This window comes from Puma concolor, chromosome B1, assembly GCF_028749965.1.
Source record: "Puma concolor isolate L17-30 chromosome B1, mPumCon1.1.hap2, whole genome shotgun sequence".
Lineage (NCBI taxonomy): Eukaryota > Metazoa > Chordata > Mammalia > Carnivora > Felidae > Puma > Puma concolor.
The window spans coordinates 35660613-35684890 of NC_141670.1; the positions used below are offsets into that span (position 1 = coordinate 35660613).

A 24278-nucleotide genomic window follows, 5' to 3' on the forward strand; every position below is an offset into this window, starting at 1 on the left:
CGCTCACTGTGAGACCCCGAGGGAGGCAGGGCAGCTCTGCTCACCCGGAGCCCCTCACACATCCTGCAGCTGCCCACCCAGCCTGCCCCCTGAGCACGGCTGTCAGCAGCCTGCAGACGGTGCTGGCGGGAGGAGAACAGACCTGGAACAAGAACAGTACTCCCTGCTGCCCTCGACGTCCTGGCCATCATCGTCCTCTCCGCCTGGCTCCAGCTGCGGAGTCAGGGGTGCCCCCGCCCCATCTCGTCCCCACCCAGGGCTCTCAGGACAGCCCTGACTGTCCCCTTTCTCAGGAACGTAGATCCTCCCCTTTTAGGAAGAGTCTGACTTCCCCTTGGTCTTGATTCATTGGGTCTTTCTTTCAACAGGTGAACCAGATCCAAAAGACCGTGATTGAACCCTTAAAAAAGTGAGTAGTGGTCATCTGGGGACCGCAGGCCTGAGGGAACTAGGCTGGGGGCGCTTATTGGAAAGGCAGGTCAACTGGCCGACTGGGGACCGAATATCATTTCCAGCAGCCTAGAACCCCAGACTCCCAGGGAGCTGACCGGAAACTCAACAGGGACGCTGGCGATGTGATCTGTGGCCCCAGAGCACCCGCCCTGCCCAGTGCACTCAGTGACTTGCGGTCTGCCCCAGCAGACAGCCTCTAGTCAGTGGTCACTTTGCCATCTTTCCCTCTGTTCCCGCTGAGAGCCAGAGGTCCCAGAGCTTGCTGAATGAAGCGAGCAGAGCGCTTGGCCAGCCCTCAGCGGGGATGAGCAAGGCCTTTCATCTCCCCGCCGCACCGGGAGAGCAGCTGCCTGCGGCGCCCGGCTTCGGAGATGTGGGGGTGGCTGCACATGGGGAAGGGCGCAGCAGCAGGGTCCTGCCTGGGAAGGTCCCCAAACTCGTGACCCGACAGGGTCAGAAATTCTTCTGCGAGGCTCATCTTCTCTCAGGCAGGCTCTGGGCAGCCATCAGACAGGCCTATCCCCCAGTCCCCTGAGGTGGTGGGCTGGCGGGGGGCGGGGACAGGCAGGAGCATTGCCTTGAAGCTCCACATCACTTCATCTGCCCCCCTAGCCTCTCCCAAACTGACTCTGACCTAGAAAGGCTCCCGCTCCAGCCCGGCAGCTGCACTTTATTACCTCTTCTGTGGTGGTCCCTGGCAGCTGCCTCACCAGGCCTGGGTAATGAGGCTCTGCTAATTACCATTAGGCCTGGATCGGGGCCCGGAGGGAGATGAAGAGAGCAGGTTTTGGTCCTCTAGCCCCTGGCTTTGAGGTTACTGAGCTCTTCACTCCCTGTTCGGGTCCGAGGGGTGGGGTTAGGGAAAGCTCTTTCTGAGCCAGGCTGTCTGGAGGCTCGGCCCACCCTCCTTCCCTGGGCCCCTTCCCCTACCCCCTGCTCGGGCCCAGGTTGCAGGGCCACACAAGGAACTGGGTGCCGAGGAGGCTGGTGGCTCAGGAGGGAGGTGGCAGCAGGGGCTCCGTGGCTGGTGGCTTTCTGACCGGGTCCACAGGACCGAGCGTTCGCAGTTGGGTGGGAAGGACCACGGGCAGAGCAGACCCTGCCCCTGGCGTTCCAGGAGCTGCCACAGAGACACCCATGGCTGGCAGAGCTAGGCAGGGGACACCAGCTCAGAGAGCTAGGGGACTGACTCCAACCTCGATTTCACAACCAAGGAGGCGGCCTTGAAATCTGATGCCTGGCTTCTAGAGCCAAATGGAGAGAAATCCCGGCTGCTTCCCACCGCCCCAGCAGCCCACCACCTGCCAGGAAGGTGGGTGAGTGGCACAGGAGGCGGGCACCATCTCCGCAGCAGATCCGCTGACCTCTGCCTAAGCCCCCCGGGCCTGCTTGCCTACCCGGCCGGCTTCTCCATCCCGTAGCCGACATGCGATCTCCCCCAACCACATAAAACCGGCACTGCCTGTTGCCGCCTCTTGCCAGGAGAGAAGCTCCCAGGGACCCCAGTACCGGAAACAGGAAACTGCAGCTTTCCTGTCCTCTGATGAAGAACATCACCACATGGCCACCCTGCCGCCCCCAGCCTCCCCCCAGGGGGCTCGGCCTCTAATCCCCCAGTCTCTGGGCTGTGTTCACATGGTCGGATGGGGATGCTTTCAATTTCCCTTTCCTGGTGGGTGGAAGATCCCGGCTGTGTGGGCACAGATTGAGGAATGGCAGGCATTCCCCACCAGGGCCGGCTGCTCCCAGCCTACCTCCCAGCCGGCCTCTTTCTCCCTCCCCCTTTCCCTCCTCCCTCTCACTGCCTCCTCACCCCACTGCTTACCCAGGGGAGGCAGTTTGGTTGAACCTTAGGACAGTCACCTGGGCAGAGCTTCAGCGAGGGTGTGGTGTAGGCCCAGCCCTGTTCTGCTTTCTCTGGAGGGCGGACACAACACAGATCTTAGGAGCTTGTGACCCAGTGTTGAAGCCATGATGGTGCTCTCAGGAAGAAAGACCAGGATGGTCCATAAATGCCCAGGGGGCGCTTTGCAGCGGAGTGGGGAAAGTGCTGGGCGGGCAGTCCCAGCTGGCCCCCAGCCAGCCCATGACCCTGGCCAGCGCCCTGCTCCTCCAAATCTGTTTCCCCATCTGTGGAAGGGGAGGCCTGAACCCAACCCCTGCAATGGCATTTAGTTGTCGTTTCTGTGCCTTTGATCCCAGCCCTGGGAATCAACCCCAGGTGACAACTGAGGGCGAGCAAAGAGACGAGTGCTCTGGGGTCAGAGGGCATCCGGAACTGCTCAGCCACCAGCATGGTGGTCGTCCCACCTGGCACCCGCAGAATGCATCCCTCCTAATAGGAGGAAACCCTCCACCTGTTGCTTCCTGCCCCATTCTTGTCCTGTCCGTGCCCACTCCTCCCAGGCCGCCAGCAGCATGGACAGCAGAGGCCCAGGCACTGGGGCCACCTAAGCAGCCCACTTCTAATGAGAGAATGAGGGTGGCCACTGGTGGCCTGTAGTCTGGTTGGGGTCAAGAGGGTGGTGGTGGTGGTGGTGGTTTCTCAGGCTCCGTTGCACCTGCTTCCTTGAGTCACAGGCCTCTCAGCTGCTGGTCACACTCCTCCCAGGCGGGGAGAGGGGCTTGCCTAGCAACTGAGACCCCCTCAGAGCTGCCGCCTGAGGCACAAACAGTGAGGCTGGTCCCTGCCCATGGTCTTATCTGTTCAGACCTACCCAGGATAGGGGACCTTTGTCCTGAAGGTACTGCTCCCCACACCCAGTTCACACAGCAGCAAGGAGGCTCCTCTGCTGGCAGATCAGTCATTCAAGTATCGATTTGATGACTGATTTGTCTAAGGGCATGTCTTACCCACTTCTAGCCTTTCCAGTTAGGTAGTGAGCCCATTAGGTCACCCAGTCAGTTAGAAGGACTCATTTTAGTGTCCTTTCTTGGGGATAAGGCTTTTGTTTGACCAGAACCTACTGCCTGTATCTATAGCCTTGGCTGGGGAATTCAGTGCTTTGGTCAAATTTATGTTCTCTGTTCTCTGGCAAAAATCTTCATTACTCTTATGTCACGGGCACTCGTGATTTGTTGGGGCTTTTAAAAACCAAATTCATGATCATGCTTCTTTGAGAGGCAGACTTGGAAAATTGTTCTTCCTGTGGCATGTGAACTGCCTAAAGATGGCCCTGGAGCTGACAGGCACCTCCGGCCCCAGCATTGTGGAAGGGGAGGTCCCCACAGCATGTTGTCCCGGCTGCTCCTAGAGAAACCCAGTCTTCTGGCCCCAAGTGCCCCCTCTGTGCCTCTCAACCCCGAATAACCACTGTGCCACCATTTTCCTCAGTTGCGGGGCCCGACCTGCAGGGTAGATGCCTCCTGCCGCCTCCTGCCCTGCAGGCTTTGCTCGCCAGGCAGCTCCCCCATCTCTTCCCGTCCAGTTCCAGAAAACCTGCTTGCAGGCTTGCCTTGCCTTCTCCGACACTCCAATCAAGGGAAACACAGCGTCTCTGCCTGGGATGCAGTCCTGCCCGGTGTCTGTCTCAAGACCTCATTGCTCTTCCTAGTCAAAGATGATAGTCATCACAAAGATGATGCCCACAGGGGCCAAAAGTGTCCGCTGCCACTCTTTGTGAGTGGCCCACTCCTCAGCATTTCCCTGTGGTCCTTTTTAGTCCCGGTGGGGCAACAAGATGTCCTTGAGTCATTTTCCTCAAACATCTGGTTCAACGGTTCAGCCATTTCAGTGGCAGAACCCGAGGGTTCCTGCTTTTCTCACGGTCAGCTGATAGAAATAGTCCAAGACTAGGTTTTGACTGCAGTTGTCACTGCTAGTGACACCATGAGGTGGCAGGGAGGTGCCAGAGAAGTGGGATGCTTGAGCTCTTGGCTGGACAGTCACTATCCTGGTTGTGACCCTGGACAAGTCATGTCATCTCTCTGGCCTCAATTTCATTGATTGTGTTAAAGGAAGATGTTGGACAGATTATTCCCAAGAGTCTTCAGCTCTCCCATGTTCTGTGACAGGTCTCTGTCATGTGCGGGGTCATATGAGATGGGTGGGGAAGGGGCAGTGGCCATGCCAGTGGCTTCCTTGCATTCCTGCCCCTGTGGCTCACTCTGATCAGTAGAGTGACCCTTAGTCCTACTTCTCTCCTGTGGCCTTACCCCAGACGGCATTCTCAGCAGTGGGTGCTCCCCAGGGGCCACGGCCTCATCTGTCTTACCCACGTGAAATCCCCAAGACCTAGAACAGGGTCTGGCACTCAGTAGGCACTCAGTATGTATTTTTGAATGGACGCCGAGCTGCTGGGCTGCGGCTCCAAGAACAGCCTGTATCCGACTGTGCGGCAGGTTTAGCAGTGTCTTCCCGAGCCTCAACATGGCGGTGAAGCGGCGGGAGCAGGCCTTGCAGGACTACAGAAGATTGCAGGCCAAGGTGGAGAAGTACGAGGAGAAGGAGAAGACGGGGCCAGTGCTGGCCAAACTCCACCAGGTACCAAGAAGGGAGAGGTGGGTGTGGACAACGGGCCCCGTGGGTGATGTGTGACAAGTTCCTCCTTCACCTGGGGACCAGCTTTGGGGGCTAGGAGACCAAGACACCAGATGTGATCCCCACCCCACCCCCGCCCCCAACGTACACATCGTGCCCCCAGCATACACTCTGGATAAGCTACCAAGAGCTATGACACCCAGTGTCTTGTCCCTCAGGCCCGAGAAGAGCTTCGGCCTGTGCGGGACGACTTTGAGGCCAAGAACAAGCAGCTCCTGGATGAGATGCCGCGGTTCTACAACAGCCGCCTGGACTACTTCCAGCCCAGCTTTGAGTCCCTGATCCGAGCGCAGGTGAGGCGGCTCCCCACCCTGCCCCAACGGACGGCGAATGCTTGCTCCCCTGGGAGATGGTCCTGGGCTTTGTAGACACCCTTGCGCCCGTCCCCACTTCCCAACTGGGAGGGTGGCTTAGCCGTTCTCTGCCAAGTCAGCAGTGCCGCCACCCTGCCCCCGGCACCGCGTCTGCGTCTGACTCTGAGCATTTGCTGGACTTACCGCCTGGGCTCCTCCGTTGCTGTTTGGTGAATCACAGTCCCAGGATGAGACCCCTTTTTGTTGAATGGCTTTTCCCTCAAGTTCTCTCTCTCCTCTCATTGTACCACCAGTGGCAAGAAGAGAGCCACTCTGTCAACACCTCACTTTGACGGGCAGGTTCTTCTTGCCTGGTGTGCTCAGGTCCGGCACAGAGGCCTGCAGGGCAAAGGCCCACACCCCTGCTTCCCCACTCTAGTTGCTCCTCCTCGCTAGGCAGGAGACCACAGGCTCTCTTGACTCCTAGCAACCCTTGGAGGGTTCCCTACATCCTGGGGAGGGCCATGCTCAAGGCCTCTGCCTGGGTGCCAGGCCACAGGGCACCTTCCAGTAGAAAGGCAGGCCGGCCTCTGGCCAGGTGTGCATGGAGGTGCCCGGGGTAGCACTGGGGCCGGGCAGCTGGAGGGTGGGAAGCAGGCTAAGGCCTCCCACCACTCGAGGGTTTGAGGACACAATGTCCAGCTGCATGTAGCTCCTGCGTAGCAACCCCCCCCCCCCCCGCCCCCCAGCCCCGGCCATTCTTCAAACCGTTCGCAGGGATTGTTCTCCCCATTGTAAAAGAGAGGAGGTTAAGGTGCCAAACCAAGAGGTCTCTGCCATGTGGGGCCCCCGCATCAGCCTCCTGCAGGCACTCAGCATCCTGCCACCTTTCCCACCGTTCCCCAGCCGGTGACAAAGCTAAAGACTCGGCCCCCTCCTGCCCACTTCGGTGCTTGGCCTGGGTGTCTGGCGCCCTCTAGTGGACACACTCACTCCTTGCAGTCAACAAGGTGAGGAAGCTGAAAGGCCTCAGGGCACCCAAGGAAAAGCCCGATCCTTACCTGCCCAGCCTATCAGCCTTTGGAGAACACCAAAACCCATGGAGCTGCACGCCTGTGCTCAGAACCCCGAGCAGGGTTGATGTTGGAGCTGGAACTTAGTGACCATGTTTTTGGCCGCTAGGGAGAAATGAGGCAGAGCACCAACATGCACAAGTGAAGGGGGGCGGGGGGGGGGGGTGGTGGTGAGTTTCCACACCTGCCTCCAGAGCATTCTCCTGGAGACGAGGACTTCCTTCCAGAGGCTCAGCCTAGGCTGTGGAGGAATGTGTTTAAGGAGACCTGTGCTTTCCCTCCCTGTGCCACCACCACCCCTGCTCCCGGCCCCCTGCATGCTACCCTGCCCCCTCCATTCTGTTGCTCACTGGAGGAAGCTCCAGGGTGCCCAGACCTGAGGTTAGGGGGTAGGGATGCCCCGTAACCGGGCAGCGGGGTGGATAGGGACTGTTCACTGCCTCCTCAGCACCAGCCTCCCCCTCCCGAGGCTGTCGCTGCCATTAGTCACTGGAGAAGTGAGCATTCCTAGTGACTCAGCCTGCGCAGTGCGGCTCTGGGGCGGGGAGTGGGGGTAGGGCAGGCCATCCCCTGCCCTCTCCCGGCCCTGGTCTACGCCCCGTCCCCTCAGGGGACAGCAGCATTTGGAGACCCTCATTTAGCTCCCCTCAGCCCAGTGGAAATCTAGCTGTGGGGGTATGAGAGACCCCTCCTCAGAAGCAGCTGAGCCACGGCCCTGCCACCAAACCTGCCACTCGGCCTGGCCTTCCCAGTGACAGCACTCTACTGTCTAGAGTGGAAGCAGTGTCTGAATAGAGTTTTGAATAGTGTGGATCACTTTCACGGAAGTGTTTGCCTTTGGTCATGGAGGTGGAGACGAGGCAGTGGCCCCTGGTCTGAGCAGCCCTCAGCCATCGGAGAGTTGCTGAGGGGTCTCCCCTGTCCTCAGCACACCCCCACCCCACTGCCACAGGCCTCTCCCATCAGCCCCGGTGCCTACACACATAGGGACACAGAAACAAGCTGGTCTGCGAACCCTGCTTTCCAGCCAAACAGCCGAAGCGTGATTAATGGGACAGGTTGGGAAGGAACATGCGGCGGGGGGGGGTCACCTTTCTCACCTTTACCTCTAAGACTCTCAGGGTTCTGGGGTCCAGCCACACCCCTTCCCCATGGACAAAGGTCTAGCTTCTTGAAGCACCTCGGGTCAGTGCCTGACTCCCTGGCTTCCCCAGGACTCGAGGAGGGTCCTGCCAGTGCCCTCAGCCAGCCTCAGGCTGCACTGTCCTATATCTCTCGGCACAGGCCCCAACGCCCCTCAGCTGCCTGGAGGGCTCCAAAGTCAGAACCCCCGCCTCCATCCATCTCACCAAGGCCCCCTTGCCCCCCCTCCTCTGCCATCCTGGCAGCAGCAGTGGACGTTCCTGAAGGGCTGGGGTCTGTGGCTTCAGTTTCCCTACTTGCCCTGCAGTTTCAGGAGATGGGCTGAGAGGAAGGGCAGTGATGGAGGGAAGAGTGGAAGCCAGCCCCCTCCACCCAGCCTGAGCGCTCTGCTTAAGAGAACAAGCAGCATGTGGGCCTCTGGGACGCACCCAGGGGGTGCAATGCTGAGGGGGCTTTGTACCCCAGGAGCCCAGCACCTGCCAACCTCCTTCTCCATCCCTGCCTCCAGGTTGGGTACTACTCTGAAATGCAGAAGATCTTCGGAGACCTGACCCAGCAGCTCGACCAGCCTGGCCACACTGATGAGCAGCGGGAGAGGGAGAATGAGGCCAGACTGAGTGAGCTCAGAGCCCTCTCCATTGTGGCTGATGACTGAGTCCCCGCCACCGTTTCAGACTCCTGGGATACAAGTCAACCTTTCTGGTCTTAACCCTTGTTAAGCTTAGGCTCAGGCGACAGCCAGCAAAAGGCTCTCCCCCGAGAGAAGTATGGGGACAGCAGTGGCCCCTGTTCTACCTCACGAGACCTCTGCAGTGAGCCTGGCACCAGGAGCCCCAGGCAGGGTGCTGCCTCCCCACCCATAGCAAGAACCCAGACAGGTAAGCAGCACAGAAACACTCCAAGGGCTTTGTTTCCAAAAGAACCGTCCAAAGGGCAGCCTGGCCTAGGACCTGAGCAAGCTTCCAGCTTTCAAAGGCACAGGCTCTGTCCGCTCACCTGAGGTCTTAGCCTTGCCTGCACGGTCGTGATCTCACCTACCTCCAAAGAAAGACCCATCCTTGGGAGTCCACCCACCCTCGTTGCCGTTCCCCTTCAGACTCTTCTTTTCTGGGAGAGGCCCAAGACACTGCCTCTCCTCTAGCCCAGACTCCCAGCATGATAAAACCTGGTTTCACCCACTTCTATCCCTTAGGTCAAGTGCAGAGAAGAACCCCAAGCCTTGTAGGTTCCCTAGGAAACCAGACTCAGCTCATGTAAATAAGCTGTCAGCCACACAAAATGTCACAGCCTGATTCACAGGCCTCAAAGCAATAACAGTGGGTTTGTCTCACCTGAATATTTGGAAATTTTATTTTTTCAAGTAAAGTTTTCAATAAAATTGCCAGCTGTTACTGTGCTGTAACTGAAGAGAGAAGAGAGCCACCCCAGGTTTGTGTCAGGGTGGTGCTGCCCTCTGCTGAGCTGACAGCACCCCTGTGGCATAGTCTCTTGACCAGCAGGGGGCAGGACGCAGAGCACCCTGGGGCTCGTCTTCCTGCCACCCGGCCCCACCTTCTGGAGATGCTGCACCCTCCATCCAGCAGAGGCTAGGCTGAGGACTGGAAGGAAGGGGGCAGCACAGGGAGACCTAGAAGAGGAAGAAGGTAAGAGCTATGGAGGACACTTAGCTTGTTTTTGACTTTGGTTTATTTAAAAAACAAAAAGCCAAAAAAAAAAAAAAAAAAAAACCCAACTTTATATACAAAGTCAAACTGAAACCACGGATTATGGAAAGAGGCGAGACTTCTGGGGAACAGGGAAAAAGGCTGGGCCAGAGCCAATACCACATTCTGAACACGGGGAGGTGCTGGTTTCTTCTGGCAAGTCCAGGGTGGCTGGAGCACAGTGCTCTCTGGCAGACACAGCCCAACACCAAGAGTTCGCCAGCACAGACTCCATTTCTGCGATGGCCAAGGAAGACCCTTCCCCTAGGAACCTGCTCCTGTACCTGGCAGGACTTGTGCCATCCAGAGGAAGGGCTCTTACCCCCTGCCAGAGTCCACGTCTGTTTCCTCAGTTTATTGGCATCAGACCTTATGACATACTCAAAAGCCTTTTCCTCCCCTGTCTTATTCTAAACTGGAAGAGGACAGGAGAAAAGTCAGCACAAGACTAAAGGGCCCCAGGAAAAATCCCAAGGTGGAGGGCAAAATGACATTCGAGGGGTGCAGAAGGTGTTGGATTTAGTTGTTAAGTGGAACCGGGGTTCCTCACGCATCTGTCCCACATAGCACAGACCCCACCCTGATGGCCTGAGCTCCTCTACGGAGGCTGAGCATAGGGGTCAGCCACCCCTGCCTGTGGCTCCCAGGTCCTGCTCCAGCTTCTTTCTGGAACCAAAAGGGCTCGAACGTCAGCAGGCTCCATCGCTGACCTCACGGGAGGACAGCTCCTGCACCAGGCCCCTCAGTTGTTAGGTGCCGGCTCCTCCTTCTCTACCCAGCTGTCCGCCTAGAACGAGAATCAGGACTCAGGACTCAAGAGAGAGGGCCAAGATGGGAGGACAGCAGCACTTCCTCCCGGGAGACCAGGCTGCAGCTGCTACCAACTGATACCCCAAGAAACCAGTAGGTGGAGAAGGCGAGGCGAGGCAAAGCCCCGCAAGGGCAGGAGGACCGACGTGCTGGCTGGCTGTCACCTGTCACCCCAACCAAGCCTCCCGAATGACGAATGACCGTCGGCCGGCTCTGCCCTTAGAGGCTCACCTTTTCCACCATCCGCTGCATCTCCAGCTGCAGGGGGGTCAGGCGCCTCCGGAACTCCTGGAGCAGTCGCTGCAGCTGGTTCTTCTGCCGCTCGGCCGTCCGCGCCGTCTCCTCGGCCTCGGCCAGCCGGCTCCGCAGCTCCTGCATTTCCGCCGCCAGTGTCTTGTTGGTTACTTCAGTGGCTGAGAAGCGGTTATGGCTCTCCTCTGGGGGGGAACGGCAGAAAGACCGCTGCTAAGCTAAGCACTGCCGCACAGGGCAACAGGCCCGAAGCGTAAGGAGGGACCCCTCTTAATCTCCACACCCACGGCTGCACGTCCTATGCGTGCCGGGTCCCTGCGGCTTCGGGCCACTCACCCAGCTTCAGTTCCAGTGTGTGAATCTTGTTCTCCAGGTAGAGCCGTCCACTGTCCTGCTGCTCCGCGCGCTGCAACAGGTTCCCCACATTGATCAGGCTGCCGTTGTGGGACACCAGGCCTTTGTGTTCCGTGGGGGCGGCGCCCGGCTTTGCGCTTTTCCCAGAAGGAGGTAGCAGATCCAGGTTTCCTAGAAGGGGCCGAGAAAGAGATAGAAGGAAGCGTTCTCAGGAGAAAGCAGCGTGCCCCGCCCATCCTCCACAGAAGGCTACAGGCACCAGGACGCACCAAAGAGCACCTCCTCAGGAAGCCCACCGTCTGTGCCCTCCTGGCGGCTGTACTGAAGGCTCCGGTACTGGCAAATGTTCTGGGTCACCACCCTGCTGACCAGCTGTTTGGCCTGCAGAAGACATACGCCCCAGACACCCACTGATGAGAAGACGCGAGCCCTTGCCCCCATGGTATGCAAGCGCCTAGAACTAGAGCTCTCTGAGCCACCCACAGGAGTCCAGTGTCTGCATGTAACGTTAGGGGAGGCCGTCTTGGAAAGGGCGGAGAGGATGTGAGAGAAGGCACCTGCTCTGCACTGAGCCGGAGCCCAAGGGTAAGCAGGATCCTCTCCAAGTCCCGCCGGTGCAAGTAGCCACACCAGTTGGCGTCAAAGAAGACAAAAGCAAGGAGACAGTCCAAAGGGAGCACGGCAGAGGGGTCCAGCTCCTTGGGCTGCAAGAGAAAAGAGGATGGACAAGATTTACAAAGAGTTCTTTCAGTGGCTAAAGCGCCTAGGACGTAGCTGACCTAATGACACCGGGGCACCCTTCCGCCTGGAGACAGGCCCCCAGGCCACTTTTACACACAGAGGAAGTGAGTGCGCTCCTAGATCAGATACATCACTCAGGTTCACCCAGATGGAGATACTGAAGTGCCCTCGATCCTATGAACACCCCACTCCATGAGCCAAGAACCACATTCTGGTTTTTGTCAACCGGAATCAAATGGTAAAAGTTTCCCTCTCCCAGGAATGAGTCAGAGACCTCGCTAATAAGCCTCACGGACTCTTGGGGGATGGAAGAGAGGTCTCACCATGTCCTGAAGAGAAGAGAACTCCATCTCCGATTGGTTTGAGGCAACCGACCGGACCTCAGAATCCTCCAGCTTGGCTCCTGCTGCAGAAAGCCTGAGATAAGCTTGGAACAGGGACCACACGGGCCCAAATCCCACAGCCGTAACAGGAGAGCAGTCCAGCCACAGAGCCAGGAGGCCACTGTGTGGTGCCCGCACGTACCGAACTCCTCCTCTCCGTCGTCCCTCAGGAGCAGTAGTTCCGGATCAAGCGCCATCTCACAGAGGTCCTCAGATGCCTCACCCCGGGGTTTCTCTTCTTCCTCTCCCCCAGAAGATGGAGGTTTGGGCAAAAGCCCATCCTCCTTCTAGAAACAGACCCGGACGAGAACGGTCATCTCTAACTGCTAACAATTAGAACAGCCAACAGTTGAGCATCAACCGTGTTCAGGCACCGTGGTAAGGGGTTTATACACACGCTCCCATTTACTGCACTTCATTACGTGGGGTTCAGAGCACACCAGGGCGGCTCCAGGGCACCCGGAGTTTTCTTTGGGAGTCAGTCACGGTCCCGTAAGAAATTATATGTGTATTTGATGGCATCAGGCAAGAAACAGACCTATGTGCTTTAGAAAGGGCTAAGAAGATGCGGCGCTCTAGTTAACCATCAAGCAGCCCAAACACCCGTCCTCCCCACAGCATTAGTAACCGAGGCTTCTGTGCCACCCTGGCAGGTCAACCACGCCGCCAGGCCCGCCTCCCCTCTCCTCAGCACACCACCTCCTAGCTGCACAGCCAGGTGGGAGAGCGAGGTGCCCTGCTCCCGAGGACGTGCCAGGTGGCAAGGCACACACGGGCAGCGAGAGGAGTGGTGAGAGGAGCCCCGTGAGGCCCCCCAGCAGCACCTGGTATGGCGCAGCACTACTGTGTGCAGCCCCAGTGCCCGTGCAGGGCAGCAGAGGTACTCACCGGTGGGGCGTCTGACTCGGCAGCTGTGCCCTCACTCTGTACCTCATCCTTGGTCTCCTTGGCAGCCTCTTCCTTGACTGCTTCTTCTTCCTTAGCTGCCTCCTCTTTCTCAGGTTCAGGTGGGGCCACAACCTTTTCAGGAAGGCTCAGCAGCATCTTATAAATCCTATAGCCAAAATCCCTCTGCAGCATCTCCAGAAACAGTTCAGCCAACACCATCACCTGGTAGGAGAGTCAGCAGAGGTCCACAAGCATCAGGAAAAGGGGAATGTTCAAGCCCTGCCGTCCCAGATACCCTACTGCACAGCCCCCCCCCCCCAGACTCCTACACTTACTTCAAAAGAGATCCTTTCTTTTGGCCTCCGGTCCTCCACAATACTGTGGAGGGACAGGTTTACACAGCCAGGGCGTGCCATGACAGCAGGTTCTAGAGGGGGTGGAGGGGCCTCTGGGAGATCGGTGTCCACTTCCTGCTGTGTGGTGGCCTCTGGGTTCTCTGCATTCTGTTTAGAGGCGTCTGCTGCTTGCTCTGATACATCAGCTGCCTGTTCTGTTGGCTCTGCTTCCTGTGACAAAAGCCAAGAGCAGTGACCACCTGGGCCCAGGGGTCAGGGCATCTACTCTGCCCCTTTATTTGTAAGGCTCAGTCTTACCACGGACACCTCTTGGGGTGGGGGAGCTGCCTCTGCAGCTTTCTGCTGGCACAGGGCCTCCCACTCTTCCAAAGTAGGCATGATGGTCCAGACGTCTGGCAGGTACACCACCACAGTCTGGAGCCGCCTCGGTGGGCCCGGCTGCAGGTACTGAAACTCAGCAAAGCGCCACCTGCTCACAGCAAAAGGAAGAAGGAAGAACTGACCCATGACCTTCACAAGCAAGTGCTTCAGTCAACACTTAATGAGCACATACTGCATACGAAGCTTTGAAAATACAAAAACAAAAGAGACCAAGTCTTCAAGAAATGGTTCATCAATGGAGAGACTTGCAAATAAGGAGACAATTACTATCCAAGGTGCTACAAGCAACAAGGACCGCTAATATGGCGGAGGGATCACATCTGACGAGCCTTGGAGGGTCAGCTGGCCCTCAACACACATACACATTCCTAGTCATGCTCATGACCAAGGTGACCGTCACTGAGGGCCAGAGGGAGGAATGAGGTAGGACTAGGACACAGAAGAGAGCTAACAGGTCAGAAAGGCACAGGAACTTGACCTCCTGAACAGTCTCCCCAATACAGAGGGCCAGCCACAGACAAGCCCAGGGCAGCCACTCACCACTTTGTGCAGGTGCTCAAGTCAATGCCGGTCTGGGCTTGCGCACAGCGGATAGCGGTGCGGACTAGCACCTGCGGGTCGCCCTTGGGGTCGAGGCCATCCAGAGAGGGAGACCATTCACCCCCAACCAGCACCGCCTCTTCTTCTTTCCGGCCCAGCAAAAACTGCAAAAATGGATCCAAGATTAAAAACACAAAACAAAAACAAAAACCCAATTACCTGGATCTCCCGTGAGGCAGCCTACACCCCTGAGAGTGAAAGCAGCAGGATGTGGTGAAGAATCCCCCACACAGGGTGGGAAGCAGGGAGGGGTGGATCTCTCTACCCATGAACGTGAACCAGCCATGTAACTTTTTCTGACAAGAAGATCCTGAGCCATACGGTCCTGGTGAAGTGAGTGGTAGTGGTATTTCAGTTCTGAGACTGCTGGTTTCTACAAGTTCGCGAATAGGAGCCAAGCTGCCGAAAACCTGACAGGGCCTGGACATTATCAATGACTGCATCCTGCTTCACGGACACCAGCTCTTACCTTAATCTGCTTCAAAGGATGTTCTGGTGTCTCCCTTGGCTCAGCCATGTCATCCACAAAGAGCATGCAACAACGATACAATTCCTCCAGTCCCGGGGAAGAGAGCAGCAGTACCTGTGCAGGGGCGGCGTGAAGGACACACTCGAGAGCTTTCTCAGCCTCCGACAGCGGGACAAAGCGGCAGGACCTCAGCCCACTTACCTTGGAACTATAAGTGGGATCGCTGTCTGCAGGGATGGGCTCAGCACCAGTGTCTGGAGCTGGCTCCTTCTCAGAAGATACCTGGATACGGCTTGGATGATGGAGGGAAAAGGGCTGGCTCAGAGGAAAGGCTGACAGCCAGCTCAGACACACAGCCAGAAAATCTGAGGGAACCAGGAGGCTGCGGTAGCGGCGCTGGAGTTCTAAGAAGTCACAGGTGGGGCTGCAGGAAGAAAGCAAAGATCCAGACTGGGCAAGGCTAAATTATTTTTAAAAATGGAACCATATCATGAGTTTAGGCCCCACGTCAGGCTCCATGCTGACAGGGTGGAGCCTGCTTAGGATTCTCTCTCTCCCTCTGCACCTCTCCTGCTCTCTTTCAGAATAAATAAATAAACCAAAAAAATAAACAATAAAAAATGGAACTATAAAAGACTTGGAGGGGAAAGGGCAAAATATTTTCTAACCTGGGAAAGAAGACGTCTCTGAAAAGAAAAAGATGGAGATTTGACCACTAAAATGCTTCAACCTCTAATTGCAAAATAAAGTCGAACTGGAGAAGAAAAAACAGAAAAACATTTACAATCCACGACAGCTAAGGCTCAACCGTCTTGATATGAGGAGCCCACAAATGACTAACAGAAAGTTGACAAGTCTGAGAAAACTGACATCAACAGATACTTAACAGAAAAAGAAAAGAGACTTAACAGCCTGTGAAAACATGCTCTATCTCACTTAAAATTAAAGAAATGCAAATCAGAGGATCACTTTTCACCTATGAGACTGACAAAGATCCAAACGTTTGACAAGGTACACCGGCTGCAGCAGGAGGAAACAAGTACCTCATGCCCCACTGGCGAGAACGTAGATCAACACAGCCTCTTGGACAGAACTGGCAATATATGTCCAAGTTTAAAATCAGACCTTTGAGCCAGCTACTCCAGTTCTAGGAACTGATCTCAACAGAATACTTGTGCCCGTTCACACAGATGTTTGTACAAGAATGTTCACTACAACAATGTTTAGGATAATTAAAAAGTGAAAATGGAGAACTGGCTAAATAAAGTGTCTGTCCATTCAGTGGAGTATTGTGTAGTTGCTGAAAAGAATGCAACCCCAACCTAATAAATGTTAACATGGAAGAAATTCCAAGATGTATTAAGTGAAAAAGCAAAATACCAAACAGTACATACAAGAAGCTTCTATATACATTCAAAAAGACACACTGTGTGTGGCAAATTGTTCGCAGTCACATTTGGACTGATGTGAGGAGGCTCTACATGCAGCCCTGATGCAGGGCTGATGCAGGGACCACACTGTCTTGTGAGGCAGGTGGCTCAGCATGGAGCACAGGAGAGGTCCTGCCTGGCCCCGTGGACAGGAAGCGGTGATGCCAGGTAGAGCGGGAACAGCCCTCTTTCCCTTCCACCCTGAGCAGTAGCCAGGAGGCCACCACCCACCTCAGCTCGGGCTTAAGTGAACTTTGCTACTGGGGCAGTGGCTGGAGCCCTGACTCTCCACTGCTGGATGGAATCTGGAATCGCTCATCTACCTCTCTCAGTGAGTTGCTAAGTGAGATAGGTAGGCTTGCAGGCCAGAGTCCTCATACACCGTACAGCACTTGAAAAAGGATTGAGAGGTTCCCTGGAAAACGAGTCCCAGGGCTCTTACGATCTGTAGTTTCCACTTGAATTAGAACTAGTACTGGGTACCCGAATTTGAATTGGTAAGCCTTAACGATAACCTGGCAGAAGTATTTCTGGTGATCAAATCACAGAAGTTCTATCAGGGAACCCATGTAAGTGGTGCTACGCTGGTCCAAATTTGAGACTTAGAAATTAAAAAACTGTCACATTAAAAAAACAAACAAAAAGGTCCCAAGCACATGACCCCATATACACACAGTCTCTTGCATAGACTGTATTTCATTTACACAAGAAGCTGTTACCAGCTGTGAGCCTCAGCCCCCACCCCAGCCTTGCCACTCACCTGTCCACAGTATAGGGAGTGAGATGGACCCGGTAAGGAGGCAGGTCATGCCGTGGTTTCTTAGCACCCCAAGGCTCTCCACCAGCCCGCTGTTTGCGTTTCTTGGAGTCATAGTCATCGCTGGAAGTTGGCCCGTCACCGAAAGGAAGAAACCACACTGTTACATTAAGATTCAATACACTGGCCTGACAAGGAAACAGTCTGAATCCCCAACATCAAGGAAATGGATAAAGAAGCCATGCCAACAGCCCTATGACACATAGCTATAAAGTTATTAAAATGAGTATTTAAATATTTCTAATAGCAGAAAACCACCCATGATAAGCAAAGACTAGTACACAGTAATATGTATACAGTAGTGCCTCAACTGTGCAAAATAACCTTTTAAAAACTGAAAAGAAATAAAGTATTGGGGCACCTGGCTGGCTCAGTCCATGGAACATATGACTCTTGATCTCAGTGTTGTAAGTTTGAGCCCCACATTGGATATAGAGATTACTTAAAAAAAAAAAAAAAAATCTTAAAAAAAAAAAGTATTAATGATGAATGCCTCTGGTAAAACTTGTAATTTTATTTTTTATATTTTCTGAACTTTAAAAATTACAGTGAACATATAATTTTTTGAAACGAGCAAAGATTTTAACTGATTTCTAACATGAGACACATATATGCTACCATGCAAAGGGTTCTATAAAGCAAGTTTTATTAAGAGACCATTCTCGTAACAAACCCTTAACAATACACATTAAAGTCAGAAAAACACTCAAACCCTTTGGTCCAGTAATTCCACTCTTGAAAATTTATCCCAAGGAAGTTAATTCAAAAGAAAAACAGAGGTTATAAACAGTGGAAAAAATTCAAACCAAGAGTAAGAAAACCATATTCACATCCAGCAACACCTGAACTTTTATAGTAAATAAATACAATAATCATACAGCCGTTAAAACAATCGTGAGGGGGGGCGCCTGGGTGGCGCAGTCGGTTAAGCGTCCGACTTCAGCCAGGTCACGATCTCGCGGTCCGTGAGTTCGAGCCCCGCATCGGGCTCTGGGCTGATGGCTCAGAGCCTGGAGCCTGTTTCACATTCTGTGTCTCCCTCTCTCTCTGCCCCTCCCCCGTTCATGCTCTGTCTCTCTCTGTCCCAAAAATAAATAAACGTTGAAAAAAAAATTAAAAAAAAAAAAAAAAAAACAATCGTGAGGATTAAACTGCAATATGGAAAAAAATGTTTAATCACCTTAATCATAATGTATAAAAATAATTTGGACTCTAGGGCACCTGGGTGGCTCAGTTGGTTAAGCATCCAACTCTTGATTTCGGCTCAGGTCATATCATGGTTGCAAGACCAAGACCTGAATGGGGCTCTGCACTGACAGCATGGAGCCTGCTTGGGATTCTCTCTCTCTCTGTGTCTGCCCCGCCCCCACACTCACGCATGTGCGCTTACTCGCGCTCTCAAAAAAAATACTTAAAAGATAGTAATGTGGACTCTAAAATTAAAACTTTTTAATTTTTTAATTAGAGTCATAAAAAGTATGTTTCTCTATAAAGACCAGAAAAGGACATAGGGAAAAAAGCAACCGTAAATAATTTCTCTTTTCAAAATTATTTTCTAAAGGTGTTTAAGAATGGTTATTACCTCTAAAGGGAAAGAGGAAATGACTCATTTTTATACTATTTTGGCTTTATATAATAGCATGTACTACTTTATACACTTCTATGATATAATACTTATTATAGTATCACTACGTTATGGATTCAATAAATAAAAATAGAAGAGGGGTGCCTGGGTGGTTCAGTTGGTTAAGCATCTGACTCTTGATTTTGGCTCAGGTAGTGATCTCATGGTTGTGAGATCTGGCTCCTGCTTAAGATTCTCTTTCCTCTGCCCCTCCCACCTCTAAAAAAAAATAGAAGAGAAAAACCTTTAGACCATTAAAAAAAAATGCCAGTTTGATGAGGGGAAAACAAACTCCTGTGTCTCTAGAGAAGTAAAGTCAACTGTCAGGTCTTCCTGCCCAGGTAACTGGGCTGCCTGCAGTCTATTTGCCAGAAGGCCTCTGCTCTTCCCCTCAGACCTGTCTGCATTGTTTCCCTTGTCATTACGGCCCTGAGCATCTAAGTTCATTACATTTAACACAGAGGGTTTTTTTCTTTTCTCTATCTGCCTGGCTCATTTCCCTGCTCATTAGCATCTCCATCCAAAAGCTGCCTTCTAATCTCGCCTTTACAGAATGTCAGCTTCCACATTTCTAACACAGTAATTCTGACAGCTCTCTCCAGCTCACCCATGACTGGAGTGAACTCTGGGAAATGCTGTCCACCCCTAGTGAAACCGGACGTCCCACTGAATCCTGGAATCAATGGCCAGTTTTCTCTCCTTACTGTGAATCGTCAGGAACACACTGGAAAGCAGTACCAGTGAGAGACATCTCTGTAACCTCAGCAGGATACTGAGATGGCATATCCCGCTGGACACACCTGTCCAAAAAACCTCAGTAGTTCAGTACTGGCAGTCCAACGGAGACACTGTTACCTCCATCCCAGAACCTGAAATTTAAAATAAAACTTGGCTTCCAGCCAAAATGCTAACACAGCCTGACTCCTTTGTAAACTGCTGTTGTCCCAGAGTGACCGAACTCCCACTGCCCCCTTTCCTACTTTGCAAATTCTCTGCACTGACTAATGGTGTATCTCCCTGCCAGTGGTAATGTCTCCTTTCTCTAGAAACCATAACACAGAAGCATTATGGCAAAAGTAATACCAACAGGCCTTACACAGGGCTTAGCATGTCCAGGACAATCAAATGCATATGACTGTACAGAAAGACTGAATTTGAACCTAAAGCAAAAAGTCAATAGCAGCCATTGATTTCCACCCAAGCTACATTATCCCTGAGGGCACTTGCTGGGATTTGGTAATAAAGGCTTTAATAAACTCACAGAATGTGACAGGTAGAAACTCCTTGGAAACTGAAGACCAGGAAAATGCACAGGGACAAGGAAGGGGTGCAGGTGTATGCAAAATATATACCAGTCACTTGAGAACAGGACAAAGTGTTTCATGTAGTGGGGACATGGTGGAGAACAATCCTAGATCTATGAGAGAACCATCCTCCTCCTCCTAGTTAGAAATCATAATGACCTAGCCCAAGGGAACCACCACTAGCTTCAGCAGACTATGCCCTCTGCCTAAACTTTTTCCCTGAGTTATTCCACGCTCCTTTTAAGAGTTCACATTGGAGTTCATTCTCAGCCCTCGTCATGTAATAATCTACTGGCATCTGGAGATCTTCCTCATCAGTAGAGTTCTCATTTCTAAAAAGAACCTGAATATGAGAGACCTTTCTGGAGTGACGGAAATGTTTTATATCTTAACTGGGGTGAGGGTTACATGGGATTTCCCATTTGTCAAAACTGGTTGAGATTTGTGCATTTCAACCTATATAAAATTTGCCATAAAACATTTTTTTAATTAAAAAAAGGTAGAAGGCAGGGAATAGATGGACATACAGATGAAAAAGAATGGAAAATATTGATACTTGTTGAGGCTGGATGGTGGGTATATGAGGGTTCACCATCTTTTCGTTTGTTTTACCTATATTTACAATTTTCCATAATAAAAAATTAAAATGAGGACCAACAGAAGAACTAAAACCAGTCTTAAGCAAACCAGTCCAGAGCTTAACTCTTAAGGATAAAAGCGAAACCTTTTAGAGAGAGAGTAAGGCGGGATAAGGACACAGGAGCTAGAGGGAATAGGCAGCATGCTCTCGCAGTCCCTGTAGCTCACGGATGACAGAAGATGGCCTAGGACACCTCCAAAGTCCCAGAGTCACTATGCCGGCTGCAGAGGGGCCATGAATCTATCTGCATGTTCAAGGCACAGGCCTGGGCTTGAGGGCAGAGTGCAACATACACATTCTAACACTACACTGATGTGTAGCATATATAAACAAACACATTTTATATCAGCAAATAAAACCTACACTATGATGTTATGTTTTTTGGACAATTATCATTTTCTTGATAGTTTTGATTTTTTGACACCTCAATCTTAAGGACTAAAAATAAAAGAGAAAATTATGTATTTTAAAAATTCAATATGGTATTTTGAAAGCTGAACTACATCAAATCCCTGCTTGCTGAACCAGTTTATATAGTTCTAATATTTGCATATACATCTCAATGCATCAGCCTGTTTCAGGGTAAAGGGCCTAGCTAGAAAGAGAAATCTTAGCTGCAGAAAGAGAATGTTAGCGTCAACAGGTGGCAAAGAAAGAGACACTGTTCCTAGGGGCAAATAAAATATCTTCCCTGCTTAATCATTCTCTTACCTTCGGCCCTGATCCAATCGTCCATGAGGGCCCCGAGCAGGAAATCTGTTCAGGTGGCTCAGATGAAGTGTGTGGGATGTTTGGAAGAGACTCAGAGCTGCAGAGAAGAAATGGTTGGTGACTCAAAAACCCTAAATATCTGCCCAACTTCCCTGTCCCTTTCTTCCAGTGACAGAAGTACCCACTTCCATTCTGAGAGCAAACCTGAGAGTTACAGGCCCATTCAACCAGAGTACCCTATAAAGCCAAATCCCAACATCCACGCCACTGGTACGCACGCTTCTGAGGAAAGAGCGGGGGAATCCGGTGAGGCTGGAAGATCAGCTGGGGCTGAGCTCCCAGAATCCCTTGCTTCTGGCCCAGGGCTGCCACATGTAGAAGGGGAGGTGCTGGGGATTTCAGCAGGGGCTGCAGAACAATAACCAGGAAAGTCAGGGCATCCCATGGTTGATCTGCTCACCACCTTGGAAAGATGCAGCCCCACCTCTTGACAAAAGTAAGGTTCTCGCCCAGCTTTCAGGGCACAGGGGCTTCCCTCCCTCCCCTTTCCAACGCACATGCCGAGGAAAGATGGATACCTGGTTGGAGAGCGTTTGCACCTTGACAGCATTCCAGGGCACTGCCTGGCCTGGGTTGTATGCAGCCTTCACCAGCACCTTCTCACCCAGCTGGGGCAGCCGGCCCTTCACCACACTGCCAGCACACAAGCCAGGAGACCCAGTCAGGAGAGAGACCCTGGCCAAGCCACCTTGACTGCCCCTATGAGGCCCTTCCCATCAAGACTTCTCACACCTTGCATAAAAACAGCAAAGCAATGGCTTCAGAGGGGTCCCACCAGCATGGTGACAGAACTGAACTGAATAAGCATTTCCAGAAGGGGACTAACCTCAAGCCTACCTTAGCTGAAAAAAGACCTCTTCATCCACCACCCCAAAGTAGTCATGCAAGCTGGTAACAATGCCAGTGAAGACCCGCTGCTTCTCCCCACCCTGTAAGAGAATAGTGCAGTTTGAAAGTCATAGAGAGCATCTGTCCAAACTCTGCCATTAGCATCTCCTCTCCAGCCAAACCGCACCGGGCTCAGCAGAGTATTGCATCAAGGTTCACATGAAGGAGGCACGCGTGTGCAATAGTTATAATCTACTGTGGAGGAATGGAGGGAGATCACGCTGATTCTAAGGTCACCAGCTGCTTCTAGGATTTCCAGTTTTCTAATTCCCAGAAGCAGCCTAAAGATCTCCCTAGAGCCAGGACTTCGAACTCCCCAGTCAGAGGTGTCTAGTCACCTCCATCCTGGCTCAGGCCGGGAGTGTCAGGAAGGACGAACATAGCAATGCAAGAATGAAAGCACCAGGCACCCATGCATGCTGTAGTAGTCTTGAGTGTTGAAACTCACTAGAAAAAATGCCCAACCTACCTGAAGGTGCCTGGCATTTTGGGACAGGTCTGTGGCCACAGGAGGAGTGAGCAAACCAGGAGGAGGACCCAGAAGAGATGTTGAAGCTGCGCCTATGTGGACAGAGAAGCAACCTCCAGGAAGTGCGCCTACCATTTTGAGCACTGGAGTCAGCTCAAAGATACGGGAGGCCCAAAGAGCAAAGTGGCTCTAACCAACTCCTCCACAGGGTTTCACTGGCCACCACTGAGCTCATCTCCTAGTTTCCTATGAAACGCTGGCAACCAATCACACTCTACCAAGGAAACCCCAAAAGCCACATTTTAAAAGACTATCTCCAAAGCACGAACTACTACCCAGTTTGAAGCCGAGCAGGAATAAAGGTGATCACCTGAGAAGTTGCGTCCCCCTGGAAGCGGGTTGATCCGCTGGCGCTTAAACTGGGACATTGGGAATGCTGTCCTCTTTCAGAGTCTTAGAAAAAACCTTTAATTGAAAAAGCAGTGTTAACAGCTTAGAGGGAAATTTTCCACCGAGCCCTCCCCCCGCCCGCCACAAAAGTAACTGAGATCTTAATAAAGGTGAGGTGGGTACTGAAAATGAATGGAGATGGAGAGAACATAAAGATGGGCAGGAAATGAAAAAATTACATTGTTCCAGTTTGCCTTCACAATAACTTAGTGGTGGGTGATACTGTCAAGCTATCTGAAAGAAAAGGAAACTGAAGCTCAAAGAGATTAAGAGACTTGCCCAGGGCCACACAGAACCAGTTGGTGACAAAACTGAGACTCGCACCCAGGTCACCAACAACTTAACGCTCCTCTCACTATGCCACACCACCCGCAGATGCTTGGGGAGAGTGGGGGGATTGGAAAGAGCCCCAGTGACATTCATTCATTCAAATACATCCGCCAAAATGCTCCACGCAAGGCCCGGAAAAATGGAGGAGGCTGGTGCTGGAGAGAAGGTGTGGGCCCTCTCCCCGGAAGCCCGGCCCGTTGTTCCCCGGACGGGCTGGTAGGAAGGTAGCCCTATGGCTCGGCCGAACGCGAATCCGGCAGCGCGCCCGCCCGCGCTCCTGCTCCCGTGCTCCCTGGGCCTCCGCTCCCGCCTCAGCAGCCGCCGGCACCGGGCCTCCCGGGCCGGGCCGCGGCGGGGCCACCGTGGGAGGACGAAGGCGCGCGGTTTCTCCTCCTCCCGCCCGCCCCCAGGGCCGAGGCCGTTGCCAGGGAGACGGGACTTGCAGTCCGAAGGGGGGCTCGGCCCCTTCCGCGCCCCGTGCATCTTTGCTGCCCGGCCCTCGCAGCCCCTCGGCCGGGGGAGGGGCGAAGGGGCAGAGGGGCGAAGGGGGCCCCCCCAACCCACCTGCGGGCCAGGGCCGCGACACCGGGGGGACAAAGACACCCGGAACCACCACAGCCGCTGCTGCCGCCACCACCGGAAGCGCCTCTCCGGAAGCGCGACCACTGGTCGGAAGCTACCACTCTCCCGGATATGGTCCCTCCCTCCTCTCCACCGACTTCTCCCTTCCCCCACGCCGGCCTGCCATCCCGCTCCAACTGTGGAACGGAACTGCACTTTCCCCGATCGGATGCGCGTGAGGAAGCTGGGCCTCCGCGGTGTCCTCGCTTAAGTGTCCCATTAGAAAAGCAGGCTTTAGAGCATTGGTTCCTTGTCCAAAGACAGCAGGAGCTGGACCCCCAAGTGGAAGAGAGCACCTACCACCCCACATCTGGCCTCATTCTGGCAGACCCCAGGGCTGCAGCCGCCAGAGAACCAGCCCCTCATGAGTAAAGGAGGAGAGTGCCTGATCAGTGTCATTTCTAGGAGACGCCAGGTTTAAGCCAGTGACCTTATCCCTGTCCTTCCCTAGCCCTGTCCTTCCATTGATAACACACACACACACACACCCTCCTC

At 53.4% G+C, this 24278-nt stretch overlaps 2 protein-coding genes across 5 annotated transcripts in view; one reads left to right on the plus strand and one right to left on the minus strand.

Moving 5' to 3' along the window:
• Positions 1-8893, plus strand: part of BIN3 (bridging integrator 3) — a 42686-nt gene extending 33793 nt beyond the window's left edge. Inside the window, exons 6-9 of the mRNA XM_025933043.2 lie at positions 369-409; positions 4795-4936; positions 5152-5286; positions 8011-8893. Of these exons, the coding sequence (XP_025788828.1) occupies positions 369-409; positions 4795-4936; positions 5152-5286; positions 8011-8157 (465 nt within the window). The 3' untranslated portion in view covers positions 8158-8893. The remainder of the gene's footprint in view (positions 1-368; positions 410-4794; positions 4937-5151; positions 5287-8010) is intronic.
• Positions 8824-23886, minus strand: CCAR2 (cell cycle and apoptosis regulator 2). 4 transcript variants are annotated; one of them, XM_025933026.2, is made up of 21 exons: positions 23727-23886; positions 22753-22847; positions 22383-22474; positions 21863-21954; positions 21544-21658; positions 21244-21373; positions 20966-21062; positions 16630-16749; positions 14641-14863; positions 14440-14553; positions 13911-14074; positions 13287-13458; positions 12969-13199; positions 12634-12855; positions 11888-12032; positions 11686-11765; positions 11179-11325; positions 10891-11002; positions 10604-10792; positions 10247-10452; positions 8824-9992 (listed from the first exon to the last, which is right to left on the minus strand). In XM_025933026.2, the coding sequence occupies exons 2-21, from the start codon at positions 22808-22810 to the stop codon at positions 9948-9950; spliced, it is 2754 nt and encodes a 917-aa protein (XP_025788811.1). In that variant the 5' UTR covers positions 22811-22847; positions 23727-23886; the 3' UTR covers positions 8824-9947. The 4 variants fall into 4 exon arrangements, with proteins under 4 accessions (XP_025788811.1, XP_025788810.1, XP_086559581.1 ...); XM_025933025.2 differs by having other exon boundaries at positions 11686-11768; positions 23727-23885; XM_086703455.1 differs by lacking the exon at positions 23727-23886 and adding an exon at positions 23157-23240 and having other exon boundaries at positions 11686-11768.
• Positions 23887-24278: the final 392 nt, after the last annotated feature.